At 42.0% G+C, this 27,299-nt stretch overlaps 2 protein-coding genes across 4 annotated transcripts in view; one reads left to right on the forward strand and one right to left on the reverse strand.

The window, feature by feature from the left end:
• The window catches only part of ckap5 (cytoskeleton associated protein 5), a 42,172-nt gene extending 32,540 nt beyond the window's left edge, over window positions 1-9,632 (forward strand). For all 3 annotated transcript variants that reach the window (XM_030052851.1, XM_030052852.1, XM_030052853.1), the window contains 11 exons: window positions 616-789; window positions 1,498-1,618; window positions 2,619-2,798; window positions 3,470-3,657; window positions 4,106-4,178; window positions 4,303-4,491; window positions 4,597-4,734; window positions 4,841-4,924; window positions 5,325-5,484; window positions 5,713-5,840; window positions 6,284-9,632. In XM_030052851.1, coding sequence (XP_029908711.1) covers window positions 616-789; window positions 1,498-1,618; window positions 2,619-2,798; window positions 3,470-3,657; window positions 4,106-4,178; window positions 4,303-4,491; window positions 4,597-4,734; window positions 4,841-4,924; window positions 5,325-5,484; window positions 5,713-5,840; window positions 6,284-6,553 — 1,705 coding nt within the window. In that variant the 3' untranslated portion in view covers window positions 6,554-9,632. The remainder of the gene's footprint in view (window positions 1-615; window positions 790-1,497; window positions 1,619-2,618; window positions 2,799-3,469; window positions 3,658-4,105; window positions 4,179-4,302; window positions 4,492-4,596; window positions 4,735-4,840; window positions 4,925-5,324; window positions 5,485-5,712; window positions 5,841-6,283) is intronic.
• Window positions 9,633-10,297: 665 nt separating this feature from the next.
• LOC115360972 (homeobox protein DBX1-B-like) lies at window positions 10,298-17,123 on the reverse strand. The gene is made up of 4 exons (XM_030054190.1): window positions 16,754-17,123; window positions 15,938-16,021; window positions 11,395-11,570; window positions 10,298-10,603 (listed from the first exon to the last, which is right to left on the reverse strand). The coding sequence occupies exons 1-4, from the start codon at window positions 17,121-17,123 to the stop codon at window positions 10,298-10,300; spliced, it is 936 nt and encodes a 311-aa protein (XP_029910050.1).
• Window positions 17,124-27,299: the final 10,176 nt, after the last annotated feature.

Consider the following 27,299-nt stretch of genomic DNA (forward strand, 5'->3'; position numbering starts at 1 on the left):
AGCCACACGTTTGATGTTGGGTTTAGATCAGCGCTGACCAGCTCCAGTCCTGGGAGTCCAACGTAAACAAGATGTATACAACAGGAGACTTTTTCCACACGTCCTCAGTCTAGGATCACACAAATACATTCACTTTGGATTGCGGGTCCTTAACTCTGGGGTATCAGGGAGGGTAAACCCTCCTCAACTAACTTCACTCACTTCTTAAATTTGTGGATTATTGTGTACAGCTTGTCTGCATACATGTTCATGACTTTTATGAAGTAGTGCCAGATTTATTTAAGTCATGAGGATTGCATCTTTAAGAGGAAAGCATAGCATAAATGAATGCTTGATTGTGAAAATTCGCTGTTGATATTGATGGTTGATTGTTGAATTACGACTGTCACTAACTTTTGTTGAACACTAAATCCCTGCGCCAAATACACTCACATCAGACAGAGCACCAGCAAATAGGTCCACATTAAGCCATGCACCCCCCCAACTGAGAGAGCCAGGACTGGAGCTGACAGGCACTGATCTATTTTACACCAGACTAAATGTTCTCTCCTCTTTTTCCCACCTCCCCTCCTTCCCACCACCTCTCCTTTCGATCCCTCCCCATCCGCGCTCCAGCCAAGCCCGTCAGAACGCCCAGCACAGCGAGTCGTCCCACCCATCCATTCCCAAGGAGTTTCAGTTGGACCTGGACATGATCGAGACAGACCAGAGCAGAGTGAGCGAGCTGCCAGACCTCGTCCAGCACAAACTGGACGAACTGCTGGAGCCCATCATGATCCCCGAGCCCAAGTCAGTCTGCAGACACACACCTGCACACAAAAGCACACACATACACACTTTACTTAACTGGGTTTATTTTTGCAGGGACAGTGCTATTAAAGTCCCCCTCCAGTCAGTTATTAAGGCACTAAATAAACTTTGTTCATCAATATTACATATTTAGAAGCTTTCCTTCCATGAAAAAGTTTGCCTTAGTGCCTTAAAATGGCTTAAGTGCAGCTCAAAACCTTGCCCTCGTTTAAAAATGTGTGGATCTGTGAATATGCAGATTATCTACTTTGTACTAGCCGGATGTTCTGTAAAGCCTCAATGATACAGATAACACTCTCATACAGAACAAAACATTCTGCAATTCAAAGTCACCTTGTATACTGTATTCAGGTATCACACAAAGCAGCATGGAGCTGCTGAGCACTGCCATAATAATAATAATAATAATACCATTATAGCACTTTATGTGCAGCATAGTGTGTGTAATTCTTTTCAAAATGAGCAGATACAGTGTGCTGCACAAGTCAAGGAAAAAAGAAGCAACAGCAGAAACTGTACATGGAGGCAGGCAGACAGTTGAGATAATTAAGGACACAGATGCAATTAATCAAGAAAAAGGCAAGCACACAATCCAAAAAAAATATATATATGTGTGTATGTGTATATTAATGGTGTGTATGTGTGTGTGTGTGTGTGTGTGTGTGTGTCTGTCTGATCGATCACTAGGATGCGTTCCGTCTCTCCCCACTTCGATGAGCTCCACAACAGCACAGCCTCCACCATCAACTTTGTCATATCTCAGGTGGCAAGTGGTGACATTAACACCAGCATTCAGGCCCTGGCACAGGTATAACACACACACACATACACACACACACACTTAGAACCGTACAGTTAAACGTTTGCTAGGTTTGTATTACATTGAATTTAGATGTTAATAGCTGTTTTGGAACGGTAACATGTATTCACATCATAAGATATTGGGCAGTGTGGGCATGGACGCTCAGAAGGGAACAGGACCATACTCTATTTCCTCTGTCCTATTAGCTATAGTTGTAGTTCTCTGTAGTTCTCTCTCTTTTTTTTTTTTTTATTTGTTTGCCCTACAGACATGTTGCATTCACATCATAGAGGAAAGACTGTAGGTACAAGATTACTGTTACAAAATCCTGTTCACCTCAGCTTTCACACAGTAAATAGTTTTTGAGGTACTTGTGGCTAAATTCTGAATGACTAACAAGGCAATACCTGTTGTTAAGTGTAGGGACTGTTGTATTTATTTCAGATGAAGCCACAAAAATCAAAAATGATAATACCATGGGAAGACAGAAACATCTTCTGGTTTGTGGTTGAGGTTGAAGTGTTTGATTTTTAGCATTATTATAGGATGGATATTTGTCTAAACACACCTGTGACATTTACACGAAAGATATTGTGGAAATAATTTAGGTAGCTTATTTAACAAGCCATTTTGGAAACATTCAGTCATTATTAATGCATCACTCACAGCTGATTGGCTGGTAGTGTTGGTGGCCCCACCCTCCTCCCTGCCAATAACAATGGCTGCTGTCCTGCTTGGAAAGCCTGTTTTTGGTAATGCCCTTGCTTTAAATATATCAGTCACTAAGTGCATGTATTAGAAAAACCTGATCAGAAGCAACCAGATTCTACTGAAAACTTCAATCAGGACAGGCCCTAAGGGTTCCTACGCTGTCTGGAAAAGAATGGAAAAGTATGGAAAATGATTTTGATAATTTCCACACCAGTAAGAGATATTTTATTACAGAGGTAAGACGGAGGCCATGTTTGTATTTCTCTGAGCGCTCGGGGTGTGTGTGTGTTCACAGATCGATGAGGTGCTGCGGCAGGAGGACAAAGCAGAGGTCATGTCAGGCCACATAGACCAGTTCCTAATCGCGACCTTGATGCAGCTGAGGCTCATCTACAACACACACATGGCTGACGACCGCCTGGACAAGAAGGACATCTTCAAGCTCTACAGCTGTATCATAGGAAACATGCTGTCTGTAAGTCTGCCCTGTCTGTCCAGCTACACAGCCCCTCTGGCTGCTGTGCAGACTGAAGCCATTCATGTCATGATTACAACAGGTCCTCTCCTTTATGTTGACTCTGTTTTCATTTTTTTCTATACTGCATATATTGTTATGTTTTCCTATTTACTTTGTATCAAACATACAAAAGAGGATTAGGACCACAAAAATAAAAAAAACATGAGTTGAGCTCAAGAGGAGATTAATCTTAGAATTCAGAGAAAAAAGTCAGAGTTCTGACTTTATTCTTAGAATTCTGAGATTAAAGTCTGCATTGCAAGTAATGTAATTCTGACTTTACTTTGTCAAAAGTTCAGATTAATGGAAAAAAAAAAAGTCAGAATTGTGACTTTAATTCTGGCTTTTGAAATTTTTGCATGGCTCTAATCCTCTTCCATACAGACATATTTTCCACATTTTGCATTTATTGTTTTGCTTCAGAAAGTTTGACTGTTGTAATTTTGCACTCCATTATGTCTGATACCATTGCTGGTCTCTGATCTGATCTGCTGCCATTGGAATGTGATGGGATTTAAATCTGATTTAAAATGCATACTGAACTGAAGCTGGTGAACTGAGCTTCAGGCCCCTGAGGAAGCAACAACACTGACACTAGTGCCTTCACTCATGTCCTTTTCTGTTGCCAGCTGTTCTCTATGGAGTCCCTGGCCAGAGAGGCGTCCATGGGTGTGTTAAAGGACCTGATGCACGGTCTGATAACTCTGATGTTGGACGGCAGAGTGGAGGACATCGAGGACGGACAGCAGCTCATCAGATCGGTCAACCTGCTGGTGGTCAGAGTGCTGGAGAAATCCGACCAAACCAACATTCTCAGGTAATATTGGCATCAGCATCAGCCCCAAAAATCCAGCGTGGGTCGTGTTTTAACATGTAATTTTAAGGATTTTTTTAATATCAAAATTATCAGCTTTTAGACATTTTAGAATATCCACACAAATGTTGGCTATCAGCAGCTTGAATCCAAAAATATCAGCCAGTATTGACCTTCTAAAAGCCAAACTGGTCAAACTCTAGAACTATGCACGTCATTATTGTTTCTACATCTGCAAAATGCAAGCAATTAAATATGTTTCTTTCATCGTTTCCCTTTGCTCTGAAAATGCAAACTACGTAATGTATTTTTATTAAATAGAATTATTCCCACCACTGTTTTGGAGTTTATGTAATGTTTTTGATGTCAGTGGGATATGCTGATGAGTTTTCACTAGTTTCTCTTTCTCAAAGCTCTGCTTTTGTCTCCTACTTTGACTTCCTGTCTCCAGTGCTCTGCTGGTGTTGCTCCAGGACAGTTTGATCTCTCTCGATTCTCCCATGTTCTCTGAACTGGTCATGAAGGTAGGAATCTCAAAAATCATGCACTAGACTAGACTTTTGTGTGTCAGCATTTTGTCCTGGCATTGCATGGATGGGCCTGTCATCAGTTAACAAGCCCCTCCTCTCTTTCTGCGTGTTTGTTCAGTGTCTGTGGAGGATGATCAGGTTCCTTCCAGAAACTATTAACAGCATCAACCTGGACAGAATTTTACTGGACGTTCACAACTTCATGAAGGTTTTCCCCAAAGAAAAGCTCAAGCAGCTTAAGAGCGACGTTCCTCACAGGACCCTGAAGACGCTGCTGCACACGCTGTGCAAGCTGACCGGGGCGAAGGTACACACACACACACACACAGAAACAGGTCGAGAGCGAAATGCAATTATCCATAGTTTTGTCCTGTTATTAATATTGGTATTGTATGTATTTGTTGATATTTAGATCCTTGACCACTTATCGATGATCGAGAACCGTAACGAGTCGGAGTTGGAGGCCCATCTGAGACGGGTGGTGAAACACTCCGGCAACCTGTCAGGACTCAAAACCGACCGTGGCAACGAAAAGGGCGGCCTGCGCACGGTGAGCAGCGCACACAGTCCCACACACACATTTAACGTCCACACACACACACTGAAGAATCCTGTGTTGATGCCAGGATTCACGATGCGTTCCGTTTTGTTTCCAGGAGGATCGGATGTCGAAGGCTAAAGTCAGTGACATCTTGTCTGAGATCTTCAAGAAGATCGGCTCCAAGGAGAACACAAAAGAGGTCCGCTCATTTCTGTTTTGGGGATAGTTGGATAATGCTTGTCTTTCACAGACAGGGGCCAGAACTGCTGTTGTGTTGGGAATGTTTGGGACTGGGAAAAAAGTATTCAGGATTTTAGCTCCGAATGCCCAGGCCTGACGACGGCCATGCCGCCACTCATAGACTAACACTGGAGATAGGTATTGATGATGGATAGTCTGTGGGTGATAGTGTTGATCAAAAAACAAAGCTTATAAAGTGATATGGGGTTTTGTAGGAGAAAGTAAATTCTATCAGTGTTGCAGTTTCTATGGTTGCCAGCGGAGGTTCGTAGAAGTCCTGGATTACTTATTGCCCCTTTTTAATTATATTGTCAACAGTGTCTCATTAAGCTACTGTGTCTGTCTCTGATCATTTCCAGGGGTTGACGGAGCTGTACGAGTATAAACAGAAGTACTCCGATGCCGATCTGGAGCCCTTCCTCCGAAACACTTCACAGTTCTTCCAGAGCTACGTGGAGCGAGGCCTTCGCATGATTGAGTCCGAGAGAGAGGGCAAAGGTCGCATTCAGACCTCAACAGGTACAAACCAAAGCTCATGACTCATCACACAAGCTAAGGCAGTACCTTTTGGGAGGGAAAATGCACATTTTGTGGTTGTGGCTTCCCCAGTTTCCAGCGACTGCAAGCACTTCATTATGGGTTAAATTTCCTCTGATTTTAAAGTGGGAAAACATGAGTATTCTGGGCAAGAAGAACGGTGAAGAATACTGACTGATCTGCATTTGTCTTTCCTGTGTGACTCTGCAGTCATTCCCCAACATGGCGGGGACACCGGGCCTCTCAGCAGTAATAACGGAGAGGAGCTGAAACCAGCCGTTTACTACGAGAGACTGAAGATCCTCAGACAGAGACAAGGCCTGGAAAACAACTCCAGGGTGGGTATACAGATAAATACTCTGCTACTGCTACTGCTCTTACTGCAGTTCTTAATTCTCCAGCAGCAACAAGGTTGATCTAGTATTGAATTGTACAGTTGAACTTGGGTCCAGCTGTACAGTTTAATGGTTATAATTCAATGTTTCCCCTACAGTTCTGCAGGCCTCGCAGATTACTAGGCCAACAATATCCTTTTATTTGTTTTTCTAGTGACAAAAATACCACTTTACACATCAATAATTAGCAGTTTCTCTGGCATGAATAGGGCAGTGTTGTTAAAATTTGTCCTAAAAATTCATAGAAGCATTAAATTGAACTCGCTGATCCCTGCCGATTGCACCGGGCCTGAAAATGAATCAAGGGGAAACATTGTTGGTTGTGTTCTGTTTAAATGCGGCTTCGGTATACCTTTGCACTCATCTGTCTTCTCCCTCCCCTGCAGACACAGCAGGGCCTCGTAGGAGGCGAGGAGGAGCAGCAGCAGCGTGCCCCCATTTCCTCTCTCCTGTCCTCCAAGCCGTCGGTGGCCTCCTCCACCGACATGCTCCACAGCAAGCTGTCGCAGCTCAAGGAGTCCAGGGAGCTGTACCAGCAGGAGCACAACGCGCACACACACTCCCCGACGCACGCACACACCCGCTCGGCCTCACCGTCGGCCAACCTGGACGACCTGAAGAAGCGCCTGGAGCGGATAAAGAGCAACAGGCAGTAGAGGCGCACCCAGCGACCACTTCAGACCCCCACCCACCCCATATACACATACTCACACACACATGCACGCACACACACACACACACACACACACACACACACACACAATCTCGTCTGCGAAAACCTGTCCTCCCCACCATTTCAACAAACCTAATAGCCTCGTTTTATTTAGTCCGTGTTCGTATTCATATTCTGGTAGTCTGAAATAAATTGCACTCAGATCCACGAGTCACACTCCCGCCCTCTGTATTAACATCAAGGAAGCATACCCTAAAGTGTAAACCTGACTCCACCCACTGTGCCTGTATGTTAGGTTCAGGTTTTTTAGAACAAAAAAAATTAAAAAAACAAAAACAAAAATAGAACAGCACCCTAAATTGACCTGATTAGTCGTGTATTCAGATTGAAACTGTAAAGGCAATGCTTTGTCTGAATGAACACACCTTCATAGACGCACACGGGTCTGGGATTTTTAGGCTTTTACACACAAAATGTCAAACCTAACAGCTTTTTAGCCTGAAACAAACTGCATCTGATTTGAACAAACTATCTCAACCCCACAAGCAGATAGTTTTCTCTTTAACTGGAAGAAAAGTTGGCGTAGACATCAGTTGTTTTGAAGCGTCAAAGTACGTTCTTCAGTGATCAGGTAGTTATTGGCTTTTGTAGGGAAAGAAAAAGCTGAATCAGAGTTGAACAAATTGGCATTTTATTTTTAGTGTCAGAGATCACATAGTGAGCCATAACTGTAGGTTTTCCCCAATGTGTGCATAGTTTCATCAGTTTGAACTAAATCTGCAGTGTGTCCCAAACACCTGGGATAGTCATGGTGTTTGCTTGTCCCTTCATTACCTCCAATCACAGCCACCCATCCTCTCCTGGGCTCCTCCCTCAGGGTGACCCCGTTCCTTTCCTCCAACACATCTTCAAACACTCCTGTGTACACTTTCCATAAAAAAACAAAAAACCTTGTCTTGTAGTATAGTAATCAAGTAAGTGGACTACCCTATTTTCTCTAGTATCATGGCACAATATGTTTGTATATACTCGAGGTTGCCACTCACTAAACAAAGCGCTTCTCAAACGGTTGCAGAAGGAAAAAGAAAAATCAGAAATTTTACTCTTCGGTCCGGATTCAGTCCCTTCGTGCTTCTCATTCAATTTTAGATCCACCCGTCTCACAGCTCACATTTTTCTGGATCATTTAGGCCTCCTGGCACAGGCAGGCCAGTGAGCTGCTTTCTAAAAATGCCACTAATACCCGGTCTGCACTGATACCACCCGGGGATTTCAAGTGATTTGTAATTTCCAACACATCGTCTGATTTGAATGCCACTCACATCTGCCATGTGTGGAATTTGTGAAGTCAAAAATTCAGCACAACTTACCTCTTGTTCTTTAGCGAAGACTCCCGGTAATCCTAATCCCATACAAACTGAGCTCTCACCACCTCCATATGTAATTTATTTTTGGTACCCAGTTTCTTTTTCTTCTTTTTTTTTAATTCAAGATGCACAATTTCTGTCTTCCTCATGTCATAAAAAATGGAGGCAATAGTGGAGTAGAGCCTGGTTTTGAAAGCATTTTTGTTACACTGGTTAGGTTTGTGGAACACCTCGAGCACCTGTGATTTTGGCAAATTTCATACTCTTATGTGAATGCGCCAAATTCATTCGCTGCATCAGGTCCCCACATACCAGTAGCAAAAAGGGTTTAAAGGAATATGGCGACATTTTGGGCAAAATCCCCCTTTTCCGACTTGCGTAAGGTTTATTTTTCACTTGGACGGAGCCAGGCTAACGACTCCTATCGACGTCAAGTCTTTATGCTAAGCTAACAGGAAATGCTACCCATAGGAAGTGAACGACTGGACGTACAGAGGAGAAAATGGTGTCCAACATCTGGTCTCAGTCTGGTGAAGTCGGAGAAAGGGCACTTTACCCAAAACATTGGAGTTTTCCTTTAAGGTCGCTGAACCTGTTTTTCCGTTCAGTAGAAAACATCTCGTAGTCCAGAGATTTCTGCATGAAAACGCTGAGCTGTGGGTCAGCTGGTGTAGAGCTTATGTAGACGCCGGTGCAGTGGAAAGCCGGAGCCTGTTGGGATTTAAACCGAACAGGCTCACTGACTTTTAGGAATTTGTAAGTTTTATCCAGGTGTTTGGTTCAAGTTACCTGCCTGATCTGTTTCATTTAGCCACTTCCACTTTAATATGAAGGTGGCCATTCTGCCTGCCTCCAGATGAGCTGTTGGTTTAATTCAGTGCTTTTCAGCTATGTGCATTTCCCAGTCTGCCCATTTTCATTCCTACTGGAAGACACAGTAGGTGATTTCAGGTTGTCATCCCTCGAGGTTTCAGTCGATGAACTCAGTAGCACGTGGAATGAAAAAGTGCAGATCATCAAAATGGTTGAAAACTGCTGGTTTAATTCATGAGGAGGCAAGAAATGGCAAGAGTTTACAGCAACCCGCTGGTTGTGTCGCTCCTTTCAGCCAATCAGAAGTGAGGATGTGTTTTTCGTCCCGCCTCTGCTGTCGAGCTGAGACCGAGCAGAGTCATATAGATAGATTTGTTCATGTTGTGTTATGGACTGTGCTGTGGACTGACCCTTCTCTAGAACCAAGAGCATCTTGGTTGTAAATATGTACTAATGTCCTCCATAACATCACCATTTATTTAACAGCAGCCGTGACAGAGGACTGTGGAGCTGCCGTGGCTGTCACCTAAACCTGCATCGACCAAACTCTTATTTATGTATGGCTCTTTATCCAACTGAAGGAATTTCACTACATTCTGTTCTCAAGGTTAAAGAGCATGGCATGAAGTAATTGTTTTTATTTTTGATGTAAATAAAGTTTGCATTACTAAAAAGCTGCTTAATTAAATCATTGTTTTTCTGATGAAAACGATGATGATGGCCCTGTCAGTCATCTGTGCTGTAGCCGAATGTTGATGAGTTTAAAAAAAAAATTGTTTTGTATTTAATTCAAATGCCAGTAGTCTTACATTGTTGCTCTTCAGTTTTCTGTGTATAATCCATAGTGGAAAATGGCAATAAAGTCTTGTTTTTTTAACAATCCATCATAGTCTTGTTGACTGGGATTTTGTCCTGCAGCGTTTGGTTTCCGGACTTCAGATTTGTGAAGGTTCATTTTGTATCAGTGAGACGTTTGAAATCACATTTTCAAGATTTATTTGAGAAAATATACTCAGGAAAACAAATATTTATGGAAAGCAAACTTGCATTTAACAGTTTAGAAATTTAAATCTACATTAAAAATAATAAATCTAAAATGTAGTCAACTCGGTATAATATCCTTGGTATAAAAATGTCATTTAAACACTGTACAAAAATATGGCACTTGGGCGAAAAGGCTGAGAAAATACAGCAAGTAGAGGAGATTTAGCACTGAAGTGTTTGCCACCTTTCAGAAAAAAATTAATCTGCCAAACTGGCAAGAAAGGTTCATTTTCAATGTTTTCATTCTTCATGACCAGCAGCAGCTCATCCACACTGGGCCATTCTGTAGCATTAACTATAACATTTTCAGGAATTTATGAAAAAAGGGTTATTTTACTATCAATACCCATTTGTCATTGTAAAAGCAATTATGTACAGTTTGCAGTGGCTTGAGGTGACATTTTTTGTCAGAAATGCAACGAGCCAAACTGCAGCTCCAGCACCGTCCCGTAAACAAACAAACAAATCTCACACATAATCTCCTTAAATTTTCTATCAAAACTTTATGAAACTGTAATTTCTTCGCTCTCTGATTCTGAGAGCTCCGACTGTTTGCTGGACTCGGACGGGGACGAGGCAGTGTGGTGATGATGGTGATGAAGATGCATCTCCTCGCTGTCCAGCAGCGCGTGGCCGCCGTGCGCCGTCCGCTCTGCGCCCTGGCAGTAGGCGCTCCCGACGTCGGTGAGGTCGGGGTGGGGGTTGGTTTTGGTGGGGAGCGTCTGCTGGCGACACCCGCCTGTCGAGAGGAGCTCCCTCTCCTTGGAGTTCCTCCATTTCATCCTCCGGTTCTGAAACCAGATCTTCACCTTCACAGGGGAGAACAACATCGAAGGAACAGCTCAAAACAAAACTATTTATAATAATAAAATCTAAAATAGCCCTAACATTCCTCTATACAAGTCCTGCAGTATAATCTAAACCTTACAAGCAATGGCACTGTGGCTCCAAAAGGACACAGTTTCCAACATTATCTAGTTTTATTCTGGTTAAAAGAAACGATCCTTTTTGTGTAGAGCAGTGATTGAAACAAGGAAATGAGCTGATTCTAATGAGAAATGTTAAGTTTGTTCAACTCAAGAAGTAAAACTACATCATACAAAAGTCAGACAGCCACCTTTAGCCTTGTCCATCACCTGGCTGACAGTTTTAAAATTAACAGTCGTAATCTGCTGATATTGTTCACTAAACAAACTTGAGTTTGATGATATGTGGCAGAATTTTTACAGCCTGAAATGACATAAGAAATGTTGCCCATTTTAACTATTAAAAAACTGAACGTTATGAACATTAGCTGGGGGGAAGTCCACCTCAATGGCAGGAGGCTAACAGTTAGCATTTGGAGCATCCAGCACTCAGTAACAATGAGAGGAAGATTCTATATAACAATAATAAAGCCCACAGAACAGCAAAGGGGCAGGGAATCAAATAATGAAACTGTTTTCAAAATTGGCGGACTATCCCTTTAAATAGCCATACCCACACTGAGCAGTTGTGCAGCTCTGTCACAGCCTGAACACACACACACATTGAGACAGCACACGTCCTGCATGCGGTCTCTCTCTCTCTCTCTCTCTCTCTCTCTATACGTAGTGTTTACCTGGGAGTCTTTGAGTCCCAGCTTACTGGCCAGCTTCTTCCTGTCTGGCTTGCTGATGTATTTCTGCTTCTGGAAAGTTCTCTCCAGGGCCTTCCGCTGCAGGTCGGAGAACACGGCCCGCCGCAGCATGCCCCTCCTGGGCTTCCCTCTGGGAGCCAGGGGCCACGAAAATGTCCCTGGGACTGGAACCACAGAGGAGGAGGCTGCAGGGATGCAACACAACACACACACAAACACACACACGTTTAATGGAGGGCTTGGACAGACAGTGGACATGAGGTTTTCAAGCATCCACATTAATACACACAGTTTAGCACTGCAGAGTCCATGTGATGACATCTTGCATCATTTATAGTTCATGCAGTGAAACTAAACTGCTCTGCTGGGGACGCCCCAGAGGTCCATCAGGGGCCACTGGGAGTCCCTGCATGCACTCTGAGGATCACAAGAGACTCCCAAAAAATATCTCAAGCTGCTTTTCCATGGGAAAATAAAACTTTATGTGAACAAAACTATGTGGCAGGTATGTATTACACTGTGCAAAAAATGTATGAATTTGAGAAGTTAGATTCTGATTCCTCAAGTGGTTGAAATTTATTATATTATCCACGACCCTTGTGAGGATAAACGGTTTGGACAATGGATGGATGGATGGATCCTAAGGTTTACAACTAGTTAATCAGATTTTATTACATTGTTAATTAATTGCTTCAGATGTAAACTTGTAGCTCTGGCGTTCAGGAAACTTGGAAAAGCCTTTTTTGAAGTTAACAATCTATGAATAATCTGAAATAGTCAAATAAATAAATTCATGTGCGCCGAGAAGCACTGCAAAGTTCATCCCTGTGTTTGTGAGAAGCTGCAGTGGGAGTCACCCCACAATGATGCTTTTGTTTCCTGTGTGTGTGTGTGTGTGTGTGTGTGTGTGTGTGTGTGGCAGAGTGGCCCTGTTCACACTGATGAAGATGTGCCTTTTTTTTTTTTTTTTACATCTGATTTGGAAATGAAGTGTGGTAGATGTCATTTTGTGGCGTCACAGAGAGAGCTCCTGTCTTTGTGCTTTTTCCTTGTCGGATTTATCACAACTTTTGCACACAGCCCCTTAAAAAACAAACAAACAAGGAAACATTTTTGTGTCTGTCAGACAAATTTGGCGGTGTTTTCTATCAAGTGGAAAATGGAAAATCCTACCGCCTGCATCACCACAAAAGCACCATGAGGATGAACCTGCACAAATAAATGCTGAAATAAACAACAATCTATCTATCTATCTATCTATCTATCTATCTAACCGTCTGTCCCATGAAAGCCCGTGTTTGCAGCAGTGGAAACAGAGCCTATGCTAATGAGCCTGGCTCCCTAAAGCTCTGCTCACACTGCCTCTAATGAAGCATGAAGGGGGTTTGTATTGGTTGCAACCGCATAGAAAAAGCTAATTGTGTTGTAATGAAGTGAGTGGAAAAGGCCACAGACAGGCCAGTATATTATAGGCCTATTAAAGACAGGCAACTATATTGTAATCCTGTTCGAGGCTGTGGAGACTTCTCCACTGTGAGCAGGGAGCCGGGGCTGAGGGCTGAGGGGCTGGGGGGGATGCGCCCCCACACGGGACAACCTCTGCAAAAAATACCTCAGGATGGACCAGGAAACTGGTTCTGGTGAGCTCTAAGAGTCAGAGGTCATGACTGGACTAAAAATCCTGCCACTAAAAACTGTGTTATTAAACTTCACCGCTGGGCACTTCTGTCTCAACAGAATTTCTTATGTACTTATCATATTATTCAACTGGCTGCAACAGGTGCTGTTTTTTCCAGTGCAAAAAATTGCTACTCTAAATTCTCTGTTGTATGACTTAGCCTTACTAATGCCAGGTCTTATCAATTGTTATTAACTTTTGATCTATTTTTTCTTTGACTGCTGAGCCTTTAAAAAAAATTATATGCTTGTATGTTTGTTCTTTGGCCCTGCTCTGTCTTAACCTTACTGTTTTTCATGTTACTATGATTGTGATGCTGCAACCGTGGCTGTATCCAGCATTTTTAAGCTTAAAACTAATTTCCCTTTGGGGATTTTCCCACACCGTCACTGCTTCTGTTGTCTGGGCAGATAAAACAGGACAATATAAAAAAATCAGATGAGATTACATATTTATTGTAGATTTTTGCCAACAATGATAGTTGTTTGTGAGGACCATATCCTCAGTCGATTCTAATGCAACATTTTGATTCACACAAACATCCAGGAATGATTATAACATTATGATTATTTTAATTATAATGTTTACTATCATTAGCCTATTATTACTGTTGTTATTATTACTACTACTTTGTTGTTGTTGTTGTTGTTGTTGTTGTTACTAGCCTACTACTGCCTCTAATGCTAATAATAATAATAGAAGAGGGAGTCATTTTTCCGAGTGCATTCATAAAAGCCAACGGCAACAACAACAACGACGACATCAAAAATAATAACAATAATACCCTGGGATTGAGTGAAAAGTTTTGATGCTCTAAAATGTTGACTAAATATTGATAGGCTAATAACAAGAGAGAGAGCCTTTAGACTTTTAGACAAAACTCTTGGACTCATTTCTCTATCTATCTATCTATCTATCTATCTATCTATCTATCTAGCCTCTGGCCTCATATCTGTTGAACCTGGCTCAAACCTGTGTGTGTGTGTGTGTGTGTGTGTGTGTGTGTGTGTGTGTGTGTGTGTGTGTGTGTGTGTGTGTGTGTGTGTGGTTTTGGCAGCTATTGGTCACGGTGCTGAAACCTTTGTCGGCGCGCGGAGGGGCTCGGTGGGAAAACGACGGCGCGTGAAGAGGCACCGGGGTCTCGAGCTGGGAAGATACCCGCCTCGCATTAAGAGCGTGACAAACGGCGCTAATATATTTAGAGCGTGACAAACTGGGCTAATTTGTACATTAGGCCGACCGGTGCTAATGTCAGCAGTCAGTGGCTCGGATAAATAGGCCTTCAAATTGGGCCGCCCCGGGGGCCGCCGCACCGCGGGGCCGGCAGCACGGCCTCTCCCCCGGCCTGGGAAGGCCTCAGGCTCGCTACCACCTGCAAATATATGCTCCCAAATCTGTTTCACAGACCCGCTCCACTGAAACCGTTTGTAAATATTAATTAAGTTTCTGTTCCATTTAAAGAGTCGCAGTGTTTCCAGCCAGCAACATGAACGGCACCAAGCTCCTGGCTCTGCTGCACCGAAACGCACCACAACCTCACGTAATATCACCACTGACAGCCGGCTTTATCTGCTGGAGCCTGTTCCTGACTAAACCTGCCAACAGCTGCTCTGGGCCAACTGGTAATATATTAGAATTTGATTTAAAAAAAAAAAAAAAAAAAAAAAAAAAAAAACATAATTTTGTGTAACCATAATTTTATTGCTTTTTTATTCTTGTAAGGTAACCATATCATGTAAACAACCATACTGTCCTCCCATGGTCTTTATTCCTGATGATAATTCTACTCAGGTTATTTAATCTATGACCTTTATCGGCCTCTACTTGTGGCCAGGAGGAACTGCAACATCACTTTCAAGCATGGTACATTGAACTCTGTCCACCTGTCCTGTCCTGTCCTCCTGCACTATATGGAGGCCTGAAACTGGAAAAAGTCACCTTTAACCTCTTGAACACTAATTTCCCTTACAATTTCTTTGAAGTAACTACATTAGAAAAATAAACTCCATATTGTACACCAGTGTCCTATATGTATTGTGTCTGCAGGTTGCAACACTTTTTTGAAGCTCCATCACATTTGTATTGAGTAAAATACTAAAACTCAAGATGCTGTTCTTTTATGACCCCAAACTTTACATCAAATAGAAAATATCTGCATGTGTTGTGCATTGTTTTATATACAGATTTCCCTGGAATTCAGCAGGACATATTTGGTATTTTTGGAAACTTTGGGATCTCCGCTGGAATTCAGGGCAACAGTTAGTTTAAAAAAGAATCTCAGCGTCTGGTGAAAAAATCTTTGAGTCGCCAACCATGGCACCCTTCACAAATGTAGGCTATTATGATTATTTCCTGCCACAGGTCAGTAAAAGTAAGGCTACTGATTGCCCCCTTCTCTCATCTCTATATACTGTATACTATTTGATGAGGGAGAGACTTTTTTTTAAATTAAAAAAGGAGTTACAGCTAGAGGTGTGCTTGATAACTATCTTGGAAATCACATTTTAAATGCCTGTCATATTCTCTCTTGGATTTTGAAGTCCTGAATCCAAAGTGTAGGTGGTGGATGGTGGAGAGCAGAGGGATGCTGATTTATTCTGTGCATTTATTGCAAATGGATGTGAATAAGAGCTGAGGTGCAAAAGTGTGATTGAGACAGTCCCTAAATGTCTGTATCATCAGCCAACCAGAATCTATAGAGCCTATAAGACCAAGTAAATGTGAACAAACAATGACATAAACACTGGGAACAAGGAGTGGAAACTATCTAAAATATACCAAAATAAGTGTCCTACCTGGAGACACACTCCTTAAAACTAACAAAGGCAAATTATATGGAGCTGGTACCTGTGAAGTATGAAGCTCTGATGAAAGGATGGAGGTTTCCATCAAAGAAAGGCAGCGGGAAGGATTTAGTCTGCAGAGTCTGGACTGGAGGAGAGGGGGAAGCTGAAATAGCACAAAATGATTTCACTGTTTTAACATACAGAGCATATGAAAACACATGGGTGTACTACTAATATGCAGGCTTAATATCTTAGTCTAATAGGGAATGATGTTTCAATTAATTTGAAAATATAACAAAACACAATCAGCAAAAATAAACATAATATACTTTTAAACACTGAGAGATATGAAGTTGATAACATTATATTAAGGCTCATATATTCTATTCTATCACCTAAATATTCTAATCACCATACTGAACATGCAACTAGTACGCTAATACTCTCATCATGTGTTTAATAATATCCAAATGTAGGCTATATTAGCCTACAATTTGTGGACATCCCATTAATGCACAGCCCACATTTTCAGCCTGGGTGGCCCCTGGTGGGAACGGAGCCCCTCAGCCTCGCAGTGCCGGTCGGCTACTTCACTTTACCCCCCAAACCACTCTGCGCTTAGCAAGCAGTTTGCACCATAGATTGCATACAGGACAATAAAATCCATAAAGTGCATAGAAAAATCATGGTCATACATCATACACGATACCCATAACGCCAAAACAACATAATAATCACCTACTAATTCAGAATAGTAGGCCTACTTGAATAAGTCGAACATAAATAATAAGTGTGCCTAATCTATTTTTTAATTTAAAAAAAAAAAAAAAAAAAAAAATCATGATAATAGCAAAAGAATGATATAGCCTACACTCACTGCTGCGTGTGGACGGTGCCAGTATGGCACTGACACCGAACTTGAGGCAGCTGGAGTCCGGGCAGGCTGTGTGCAAAGTCCCAGGGCTGGTGCGGCTCGGCGGCACGGAGCTCTGCAGGACAGATCGGTCCGTGCTGGGTCCCGTGGCCCGTGGAGAGGCGCTGGGTGCCGGGCTGAGAGCAAGGATGTCCCCAGGGTTTCTGGATGAGAAAGTCCGGTGTATGTAGCTGACAGGCTGGCTTATTCGGAGGAGGTCTTCGACTAGGAAGCCGGAGGGGATTGACCGGGGCAGGGGCGCAGAGAGAGCCGCAGGGGGACGCAGTAGCCCCGGGTAGAGAGGAGGCGGCAGGGCGCTGCATGGAAACATCATGGTGAAGCCGACCGGAGAGGTGAAGATCCCGCTGTTATCACTTTCCTGCTTTCCAGAGGGAGGACTTCTGTTTTTACGATCGAGTGAAAAATAAAGTCAACTGACTTTTTTTACAACACACACACACCTAGACCTGCTCCCTGTTCTGTTTCTCTGTGCCTCTGAGTCCTCTTCGGGACGTTTTATACATGGGACTCTCTTCTTCACACACACACACACACACACACACACACACACACACACACACACACACACACACACACACACACACACACACACAACCTTCAGCACAGCTCTCAGCATGAGGCTGCTTGAACTGAAAGTTCAGGGCCAGCGGATTGGCCGAATCTTCACTGATTCATTTCTGACTGGACTGAAGTCAGAAAGCGGTGGACGTTTTGGTTTCTGAATTTTTTTTATTTGTTTGTTTGTCCGTGTGGCTGATTTTCATGAGACAGCAGCCTTCATCCAGAAAAAACATCTCTTTTTGATTTATGAAAAATGAGATGCAGGCTGCACCATAACACACTCCGTGGCAGAAAGTGCACAAAAGTTCTGTAGGCTAAATTCGATTAATCAACCAGTGAATTTAAAAACGTTATTTCTGCAGCACTTTTCATACTCTATAGACAATTGCACAGGTTCAGCTAAAGTGAGAACAGTTTTTGGCTCAACTGACAATAAAAAAGACAAAAAAAAAAAAAAAAAAAAAAAAAGAGATGGGATAAACACATTAGCCTATCTCACCAATAAACTCACTAAAAATGAATTCTTATTCTATTTCCCCCCCCAGCAGTCTAACGGTATGCTTCTGTTTGCTGGCGGTCCCGCAGGTCTTGTGCCTCTGCTGGCACCTCGCTCCTCAGCTCTTCTTCCAGATGTAGAAACAAAACAAAACAGAAGCAAACAAAGGTTGCGTTTAGCTGCTGAAATTCACTTTGAGCGGCTCAGACACACCGCGGCTCTGACGCCGCTCTCTCCCCAGCTCAACATCACCCAACACAGCCTGGAGTGCTGAGGATTCACGTTTCACCCTCAAAGAACTAGTTTTCTGTATTATTATCATCCTCTAACAATAATAATAATAATAATAATAATAAGAAGAAGAAGAAGAAGAAGAAGAAGAAGAAGAAGAACAACAACAACAACAACAACAACAACAACAACAACAATATGATAATAACGATTTTCTGGGTCCTAGCTCATATACTTCTTATCTGTTATTATAAAATATAATTACATTTTTTTTCTTTTTTCATCTTCTATTTCTGCTCTTCGTTTTGCTGTAGGCTTAGAATTTATACATGATTTATATATGTATTTTCATTAATGTATAAATGACCTGTAGCCGCAACAATAATTATGATACTATTACCACTAACAACAACAACAACAATAATAATAATAATAATTATAATAATAACATGAATATGAATAATAATATTTATAATAATAATAACAATAATAATAATAATAATAATAATAATAATAATAATAATAATGATGATGATGATGATGATGATGATGATGATGATGATATCTGCTCGGATGCCCCCCTCCCACCTGTCTACACCTCGTTGAGCTCTGACCTTGGCCTCGCGCTCCTGATCCCGTTAAGCATGAAGCGACCGTCGGCCGCGCGCCCGCTGTCCGTTCTTTCATCTGCTTCTTTCTTTCTGTCAGAAAATCACAGCATTCAGTCCGGCGGTGAAAGGAGCTTTGGTGCTGCGGCTCCATAATGAAAGTATTTGACTTGTTGGATGTGGTGATGAATTTAATGTCGGGATTTAGGCCGAAGGATCTGATGAAGGCTGTTCCTCCGCACCGGAGCGGCGTCCTGTCCGGTGTGAGATAGGCTACTGAATGATGACTTTGTCTTGGCTTTTTGAAATATATCAGTCGTCCATTATATCTACCAGACAGGATTTTTAGGATTTGACAAACAGGACAGGAAGCCTACATTTGATTAGTCAACAACTAACGTCAGATTTCTGATTATGGCCCCTGGCCTTGTGTAAATAAATTATGTCAAAAGCATATTTTTACAACCACCACCACTATTATTATTATTATTATTATTATTATTATTATTATTATTATTGTTATCATCATCATCATCATCATCATCATCATTAGTCTATTATTATTAGTAGTAGTAGGTATAGCAGTAGTAGTGGTAGTAGTAGTAGTTGTTGTTGCAAATTCATTTATTAAACTAATGATTTCACCTTTACGCAGCGTCCAGCGGTTACAGGGAGCCAGAAGGTGGCCTTTCCACTTAAAACGATTTGAGAGAATAGACTCAAAGTGCGCTTTGTAAACCGGTTTGAGAGAGAGACCGACTTAAAGCCGCCTCTGTCATGATCGCCTTTGATCACGGTGATCCTATAAATGTCTCCTATTGAGAGTGTATGTTCAGGAGGCCGAGAGTGAAAGTCCAGGGCAGCCCGCGGCTCCCTGAGGAAATGTCAAAGGCCCACACCTGAATGTGACCTGGTACGATCCGCACTTTCACTCGGCAGACATGTGCTGCAAGAATTTTAATAAAATGTCACAGCTTTTAGACGTGGATCACGCATCCAGACACTCTTCCTCCTCTGAAATAGGTTACACCAATTGAAGAGCAATTCTAAAAGGAAAAAAATAAAACATAAAAATTAAAAGCTTTTACTGAAATAAAGTGCGGCTTGGTGAATTGTCTATATCCCGAATTTACTAGAAGAACCTAAACATGCGCAGGTCTAAGGTCATTTTCACCAAGATGTAATACAGCTACAGAGAGCAAACCAGCATGAAACTGCACGATTTTTTGAACAGCCTTTGGTTTTATTGATTGAAGTCTTGGCGGTGTTTGACCAGACAGTGTCAGTTACAACTAAACAGAGAAAAAGAAAAGAAAGAAAGAAAGACTCAGTGTGGCTTTCTGGCCGCAAGACACAATGGTGAGCTCCAGTAGAGGAACTATATGAAGAGCCGAGATAAAAGTGGAACAAAGGAGGTTTTGAAGAAGATTTGGTTTGGGACTGAAGGGGCGCAAGAGGTGAATCCCTCAGGACGCGCGGTAAGACCTGTGACTAATGGCGTTTGGCCACGTGCTCTCTCCCTAGCATCATGACTTAAATAAATAAATAAATAAAAATAACCACAAAATAAAAATAACTACAGCAACAAAAAAAAGCTACTTATTGACTGAAACATGCACATTGCAGGTAGTCATGTTTCAAAAGGAAAGTTGAATGTCAGGATTTATGGCCTTGTCTACAGCTGTACTCATTTTGAAGACATCTCAGTTGATAACAGTTGTTTTTTTCATTTCCCACCTTTAAGTCTTCACCCAGCACACATCACAGACACCACACTGCACCCTCTACATTATCTTGTAAATTCATCAGGAACACACTGTGGAGAAATGAACCCCTCTACAAAAAAAGGAAGCAATGATTAAAGCAGATTTGCTGAGCACCATGCAGCCCCGGCCAGGCAATACGACACCTTAACCAAAACCCCTCTCAAAGTGAAAGAGAGAAATTGTTGCGTTCAAAGCATTTTATTCCCACAGAAAATCCCTCTATTGTATTGAAGTGGAGCAGATGGTTCTCTGTGAGGGAATATGGGCATCAGCAGAACTAATTTCTCCTCCTGGTCCGACAGACACACCGGCCTGCTGCTCGATTCTTAACCAACACAACAGCTGTCGGTGAATTAAACACCAGTTAAGACTCATTTTAAAGCTATTAGCCTATAGAAGTCTTACAACATGAACCCTCCCCGCCTAACTCCCTGAATTGATAAGACATGTTAATGGGGGAAAACAGAGGCCAGAGCTGAATGGTGAAGGAAGGCTCATTTTGAAGCTCTTGGCCTCTCCATGTCTTCTCCTGCCCAAACCCACTGCACTGATGGTACATGCAACTCACACTCAGCTGAAGCTTTATTAGGGGTGAATTACCTGGAACATATCAGCTCTTTAAGTCTAAGTCCACCCCGACCTGCTGAACCGATAAATCATGTGAAATATGAAACACAAGCAACATTTACAGCGACTTAAAATCCAGTTAAAGTGGAACAAATGAACTTTTTACATTATCACACACACACAGCCTCAAAGTATAACACTGAATAGCTTGCTTTGGCTTAAGAAATAGAGTCACTAAACACAAACCATTATTGTCCTGATATTATGTTGATATTATGAACTAAATGTAATCTTTAAATGTAAAAAAAAACAAAAACAAAACAGGAAAAAACTGGTACAAAACGATATATTTCAATAGCCAGCCAGTTAAAGTGAAGCGAGTTAAATGTTCGCTACTCTATGAAAACAAATTAATTTAAAGGGGAATTAAGTAAATTTGGACTTTTACTGACCTCTACCTGTGACCAGTAGCAACTGCAACAACACTGACAGATCCCAGGCTCCGGGCTCAGGTTATGGCGAGCGGCAACTGATTACAAAACAAACAAAGCAAAAGTTTCCTTAAAGGAGAAAGATGAAAATGTAATTTATCACCAAACCTAATCGCAGAATAATAATGCTGCTTTGTCGTTCTGATTTTAGGCGTAAAACAAATTTTTTTTGTTTTGTTTTGTTTTTTTTTTAGCCTTGGTTGAAGTGTGTTTCAATGCTGTTTTCTATGTAATTAACAATTTATTATTTCTCAATCTCTCTCTCTCTTTCTCGATCCCTCTCTTTCTATCTCCCTCTATCTTTCTCTCTCTCCCTCTGTCTCTCTCTCCCTCGCTGTGTCTCTTGGCCAGAGCATCTGTTTTCAGGCAGTGTGGAACAGAGTGGATTAGCGGGGCCCTGGGTGTCGAAGTGCAGCGACAAGCATTAAAACCATATTAACTTTCCATTAAACATCACCTCGCTCTGTCGAGGGAGGGGGGGACACAAGGCCGTGGAGAGAGAGAGAGAGAGTGAGAGAGAGAGGGAGAGGGAGAGAGTGTATCACTCCTCTTCCACCTGTTCCCCCAGTGTGCTTTGCTTTTTTCACTTAAAAAAGGCGAAACACCTACAGAAATACATGCAATCACACATTACACTGTGTAAACGTGCATCTAAAATTTTAAATAAAACTGTGTATCTATGGGTCGGCACTTTTTGAAATAGGTTCATTTGTGCAACCATCTCCAAACAACAGAACTTTATATCCCAGCGTTCCCAAATAAAACTAACTTATCAGACTCTTGGGAATAATTAAAAAAAAGCCCCCAAAATAAGTGTGTGTGCAATCCCAACAGGTTAATGTGTCTGTGCAGAAAGAAAAGTTGATTTCAGAAGTCTTGAAATAAGACTGATAACACTGACACACTGGAGATAACGCTGTCCCACAATTCCTTGCAACAGCAGCATTTAGAGCGACGCACCGTTTGGCCAATCGCATTTCAAAGTGTTTGCTGAGATTTGTGGTGTTTCCTCAGCTATTATACGCATAGGCTTGTAATCATCATAATCAGAATATGAACCATAACACAGAAGTCTGTTTTTCAAGGAAACAGATATGAAACTGTTTTGTCCAGATGATGTTTTTCAGTTCAACATGTTGGAAACTTGAGAATGATGATACGTACAGCAGCAGATCTTTTGTGACTGGCAGAGTGTAATCTTTTTTTTATTTCAAATCTAACCCCGGTAATGAAGTAATATGCTTATATAGCTTGCATGAAACGACTTCGTAAGAAAGCACAGGGCAGAACCTTGTAGTTTGACCACAGCAGATCCACGTCAGTAACATCCGCCGTCAGATAATTCCATAACTTTGATAGTAATGTAGATAATAACAAATTCTCCTTCACATTTTTCGTTGACCTCATGATGTTTTCCATCAAAGGTCAAGGAAAAGCGGTTAGAAGAGTTTGAGTTTCTGTAGGTAGTGCACTTTTCTTTGCTCATGCTAACTATCCTGTTCCTCTTCTGTTTATGTGAAAAAAAAAAAAAAAAAAAAAAAAAAAACAGAAATGTTGATCGCATCACTTCCTGTGTGCCAAAAGATTTTTCTTAGGAAAGAAATACCAAATGTAAAAGTTTTTAAGAACTGGAAAGAGGTTGAATCACTGTTGTATTTGACGACTCGGTGACAGAGCCGCAACAGACATTTCTTTATGCAAAACTGCCACAGATTGACACTTTAAAACTAAATCTTTAAAGACTTTAAAAGGTCTTCAGTTTGTTTTGAAATGTCAAATCTCTTCAATTTCATTTTCAGGAAGTACATTTTGTTTCAAACATACCACCATACCAAGTGAGCACAGTAACAGTCGGCGTAAAGGAAGTTGAAACTGAACGAATGAAAGCTTTGATAAATTGCAAATCTCTCACTCTAAAGTGCTCAGTTCCCACTGGGGAAGCCATGAATTTTCATCAAGCCGCGCGAGAGACCGTGTGAGAACATCCTTGCCGTGCTGAATTCATTCAATAAAAGTAAAATTTGACCGACCCGATTAGCCCATCTCGCTGACAAATATGAGAAATCTCTCGGCCCGACGTCCCCATCATAGGCTCGGGACACTGGTGACATAGAGCACGCTCATTGAATGCTCATTAGTTGTAGATTGGTCATGGGAGCTCAGAGCAACACATCGCTGTGCTAACAGTCTTTCCCATTATAAGCGCTTCCATTCTCCCATTCACTGGTCATTCTGCTCTAATCTTATTGGAGTCTCATAACGTTCTGCGGGCCTTCAGCGGGAGGCTTAAAGCACCTGGCAGGTTGTTTAGAGGAGAGCTTGTAAATGCCTGTGGTTAAAATGGGCTCCGGGGTCCAAACACAAGCCAAGCACTGCTGGGGAAAAGGGAGGGGGAACTGGATTTGCTTGTCAAGTCGAGTTTATATTATGGTCTGTCAGGGGAGCGGAGAAAGAGAAAGTGACCCGGTGCTCACAGCAACCTGTTACTTCCTTCACTCTCACAGCTCAGCCATTCGCAGGCGATTCCTGTTCATCCAGAGGTATTCAGGCTGTTTGGACTGAGCGTCGCCTCACAGCCGCAGGAAAAACACTCTGCTTTGTTTGGACTGCCAGCATCAACTGCAAACACATAATCAAAAATTTCTACCACTACGCTAAATGAGTCAGCCACAGTTTATTTCAGCACCGGGTGACCATATAACACATTTCAAGAATCGCCAGCTGTAAGTTATTTTAAAACTGTGGGCTTAAAAAGTACAAAAAACATGCGAGAAAAGGCAATGAGCAAGTTAATGATCTGAAACTGAGCAGAAATTTACAAGCGAATGACTTTAAAATTATTAGAAATTATCACCACTAAATTACTGAGCAAACAAGAAACTTACCAAAACATCATGATGATTCGGCTATAAATTATGAAATGTGGCGCTGGCTCCTCCACTGGTCACCAATTTCCATAATATCTGAATACATATTACACTTTACAACACAGTAACACAATATCTGTGCTGTCGCATGACCAACGCATGAGTCAGGATGTTTAAAATGACACAGCTTATTAGGTGCAGGTATTGAAAATCGCCTAAAACATAATGCAAGAGGAATAGCCTGATTTAATTGTAGTTTAACTTCAGTGGCTCGCCTGGTAGAACTCATTCCAGGGCCTGTTCGGTTCCAGACCGCCTCTGCATGTCTTCCCCTCTCTCTGCACTGTCTCTCCTGTCTTTCACCACTTTGTCTACCTTAGAAATGGCAAAAATAATCTTCCTGTACCCATATTTTCTCCCTGCAGAGTTCCACAATTCAATACTAAATCACCACCAACTAAAATCTGCCCACATGGGTTTCTAGGTGACAGCAGGCACTCACCCACTGAGCAGGAGCTGGTTTGCAGGGACAACAAAACTTCCAGGGCTTTTTAATTTTTGCATTTGAACCCCCATAAGCTGGCGGGTCGTACCCAACATCATTTCTGCACGTGACAACAACAGCAAGCCAGAGGATGCCGTGATCAGAGCTGTGTTAGTTTCAAGCCTGGACTTCACTGTCGGTCTTCTGTTTCATTTTGAAGGCTCATTTTGTGAACAGTTGTTGTGTTCATGGCTATCATTTGCTGCATGGTGTTGGTGCTGTTGCTGCTGCATTGGCTGATGTGTTTGACTAAAGGTCCCTCTTGTGCTTGGAAAATACCAACCCCGGGGTAGGAGCTAAAAAAGTCCCTAAGAATTGCAATTTCCCAGTTCCTGCAGTTGAACACAAAAAAACATGGTAGTTCCCTCAGTAGTATGAAAAAGTTCCTCTGGACGGGAAACGCCTAATGTGACTTAATTGAGGGTCAAACAGGACATGAAAACAGCGGTGAGAACTTCTGGATGGGATAATTCAACCGTCTGTATGATTGTGCAGGATCACCTCTGCAGCCCCGACACCTGACAAGAGAACCTCCGCTCAGTGAACCTCAGGAACATCGGACAGGAACATCATTCAGCATTTTACTCTGCACAGAGAGAGACTCTTCAGATATTATTACATCAGCAGCCGGTCACATTTTGCAGGCTCGGGCCTTTTAGGTAGATCAGAGCAAGCTTTGTTTTAGCCCAAGGTTTCAGAGGGCCTAGGAAAGCACCTTGTCCAAAGGCCGGTATTAAGCTAGGCTGATGGGTTGAGCGTGGGGTTGAGGGCAGAGACAGAGAGGTAGCTGAGGCGTAGAGACCAAGGCCAGGGCTAGGCATGGATCTGAATACGGCCAGTCTTATTTCTAGGGCTGGCTGAATACAAGGACGCCAGCGCAGCGCTGCTTGGCTAGCAGGTATTGAGGCGGGCCACGCCACATAATTGGATTGAGCGCCGGCCACGGTATTTATGTCACTTCTCGTCTTGTCAATCCCATAACAGGCATGGCAACGGCGTGGGGATCTCCCATGGTGACGGGGCTTTGCCTCATTCAGATAGAATGGAGAGAAAAGAGCCAAGCCTCATTTAATTCACGTTTAATTCTCACTCAAACCGTTTTAAGGACTGATGTTATTTGCATAACAGGGAAAAAGGGACTCTGCCTTTTCAGTGTCCCTGTTTGTGTGTATGTGTGTGTGTGTGTGACAGAGAACAGGAACAGTGTTGTAATTGAAAGTGTATAGTAGGCTTATATATGCATATGCTCAGGGACAAGCGTTCTCACACGGATCAACAGAAAGAGGCAGAAAGAGAGGGAGAGATTCTGTTGCAGTAAACTCATGCACATCATTGTTTCATGCACATCATTATGGGATGGCTGGTCCCAACACAGTCATATATTTAAATCTCATACACAGTTTTGGAGTCATTACATGACCTCTTAGATGGACATTTTTCTTGGGGTAAGACTGCAGTGGATTACAAAATAGATGAAGCTGGATGTCAGATTTTTGTTTCACTAGTGTTTTACTAAATAGCCTGTAAACCCTGCATGAATACACAACATCAGAAATAGCCCAATCACAGCCTTTTTACTCTGCAGAGCTACATTACAGATGAGACAGTGACTGTCCTGATGGGTAAGAAGTCTCAAGTCCATGATGGATTTGAAAACAGACTTGTGGCCTTTGCAACATATCATACATATCATCATATTCATCCTCCAGCCTTTCTAGTCACACAACACACACCATTTTTCAACAACTGCACATTTTAAAACTGCATTACACTTCTTATACCATATAACAAAGATAAAATGTGGCGGTCATTCTTTTACTTAAAGTTATGGAAATAGAAATAATCCCTCTGTTACATGCAACATCTTACAGGCCATTCATACCTGTTATGCTGAATGGGGATCTATTCTTAACACAAATGACAGTTACAATATTAGCAAGTGGAAATGTGCATGTAGAAAGTATGAAGTGTATGATTGAAATGCATGTGGATTGATTAGACAACTGTGACAACATCATTGAAACACTGTGAAATGAAGAAAATGAATTGAAAACATGTATAGTATGAAATATGTATAATAGCTCCTAACAGAAAGAGGAGTGGATGAAGGTCGCTGGGCATTCACTGAGGGGAGGAGGGAGACTCCAGCAGGTTGGGGGTTTAAATCCCTGACAGTCATATCCCAGATAACAAAAGTTGTTGAATCAACATTGATTTATGGTCAAAAATGTTGATTTTTTGTTGACTTTTGGTTAGGGCTAAAGATCAATGGTGGATCAATCACTGAAAAGATGAAAGGCTGAAAAGACTCAGATTCAGAAAACTTTATTTATCCCATACGGGCAATCCAGTTGACAG

The sequence above is a fragment of the Myripristis murdjan genome, chromosome 6 (assembly GCF_902150065.1).
Source record: "Myripristis murdjan chromosome 6, fMyrMur1.1, whole genome shotgun sequence".
NCBI lineage: Eukaryota > Metazoa > Chordata > Actinopteri > Holocentriformes > Holocentridae > Myripristis > Myripristis murdjan.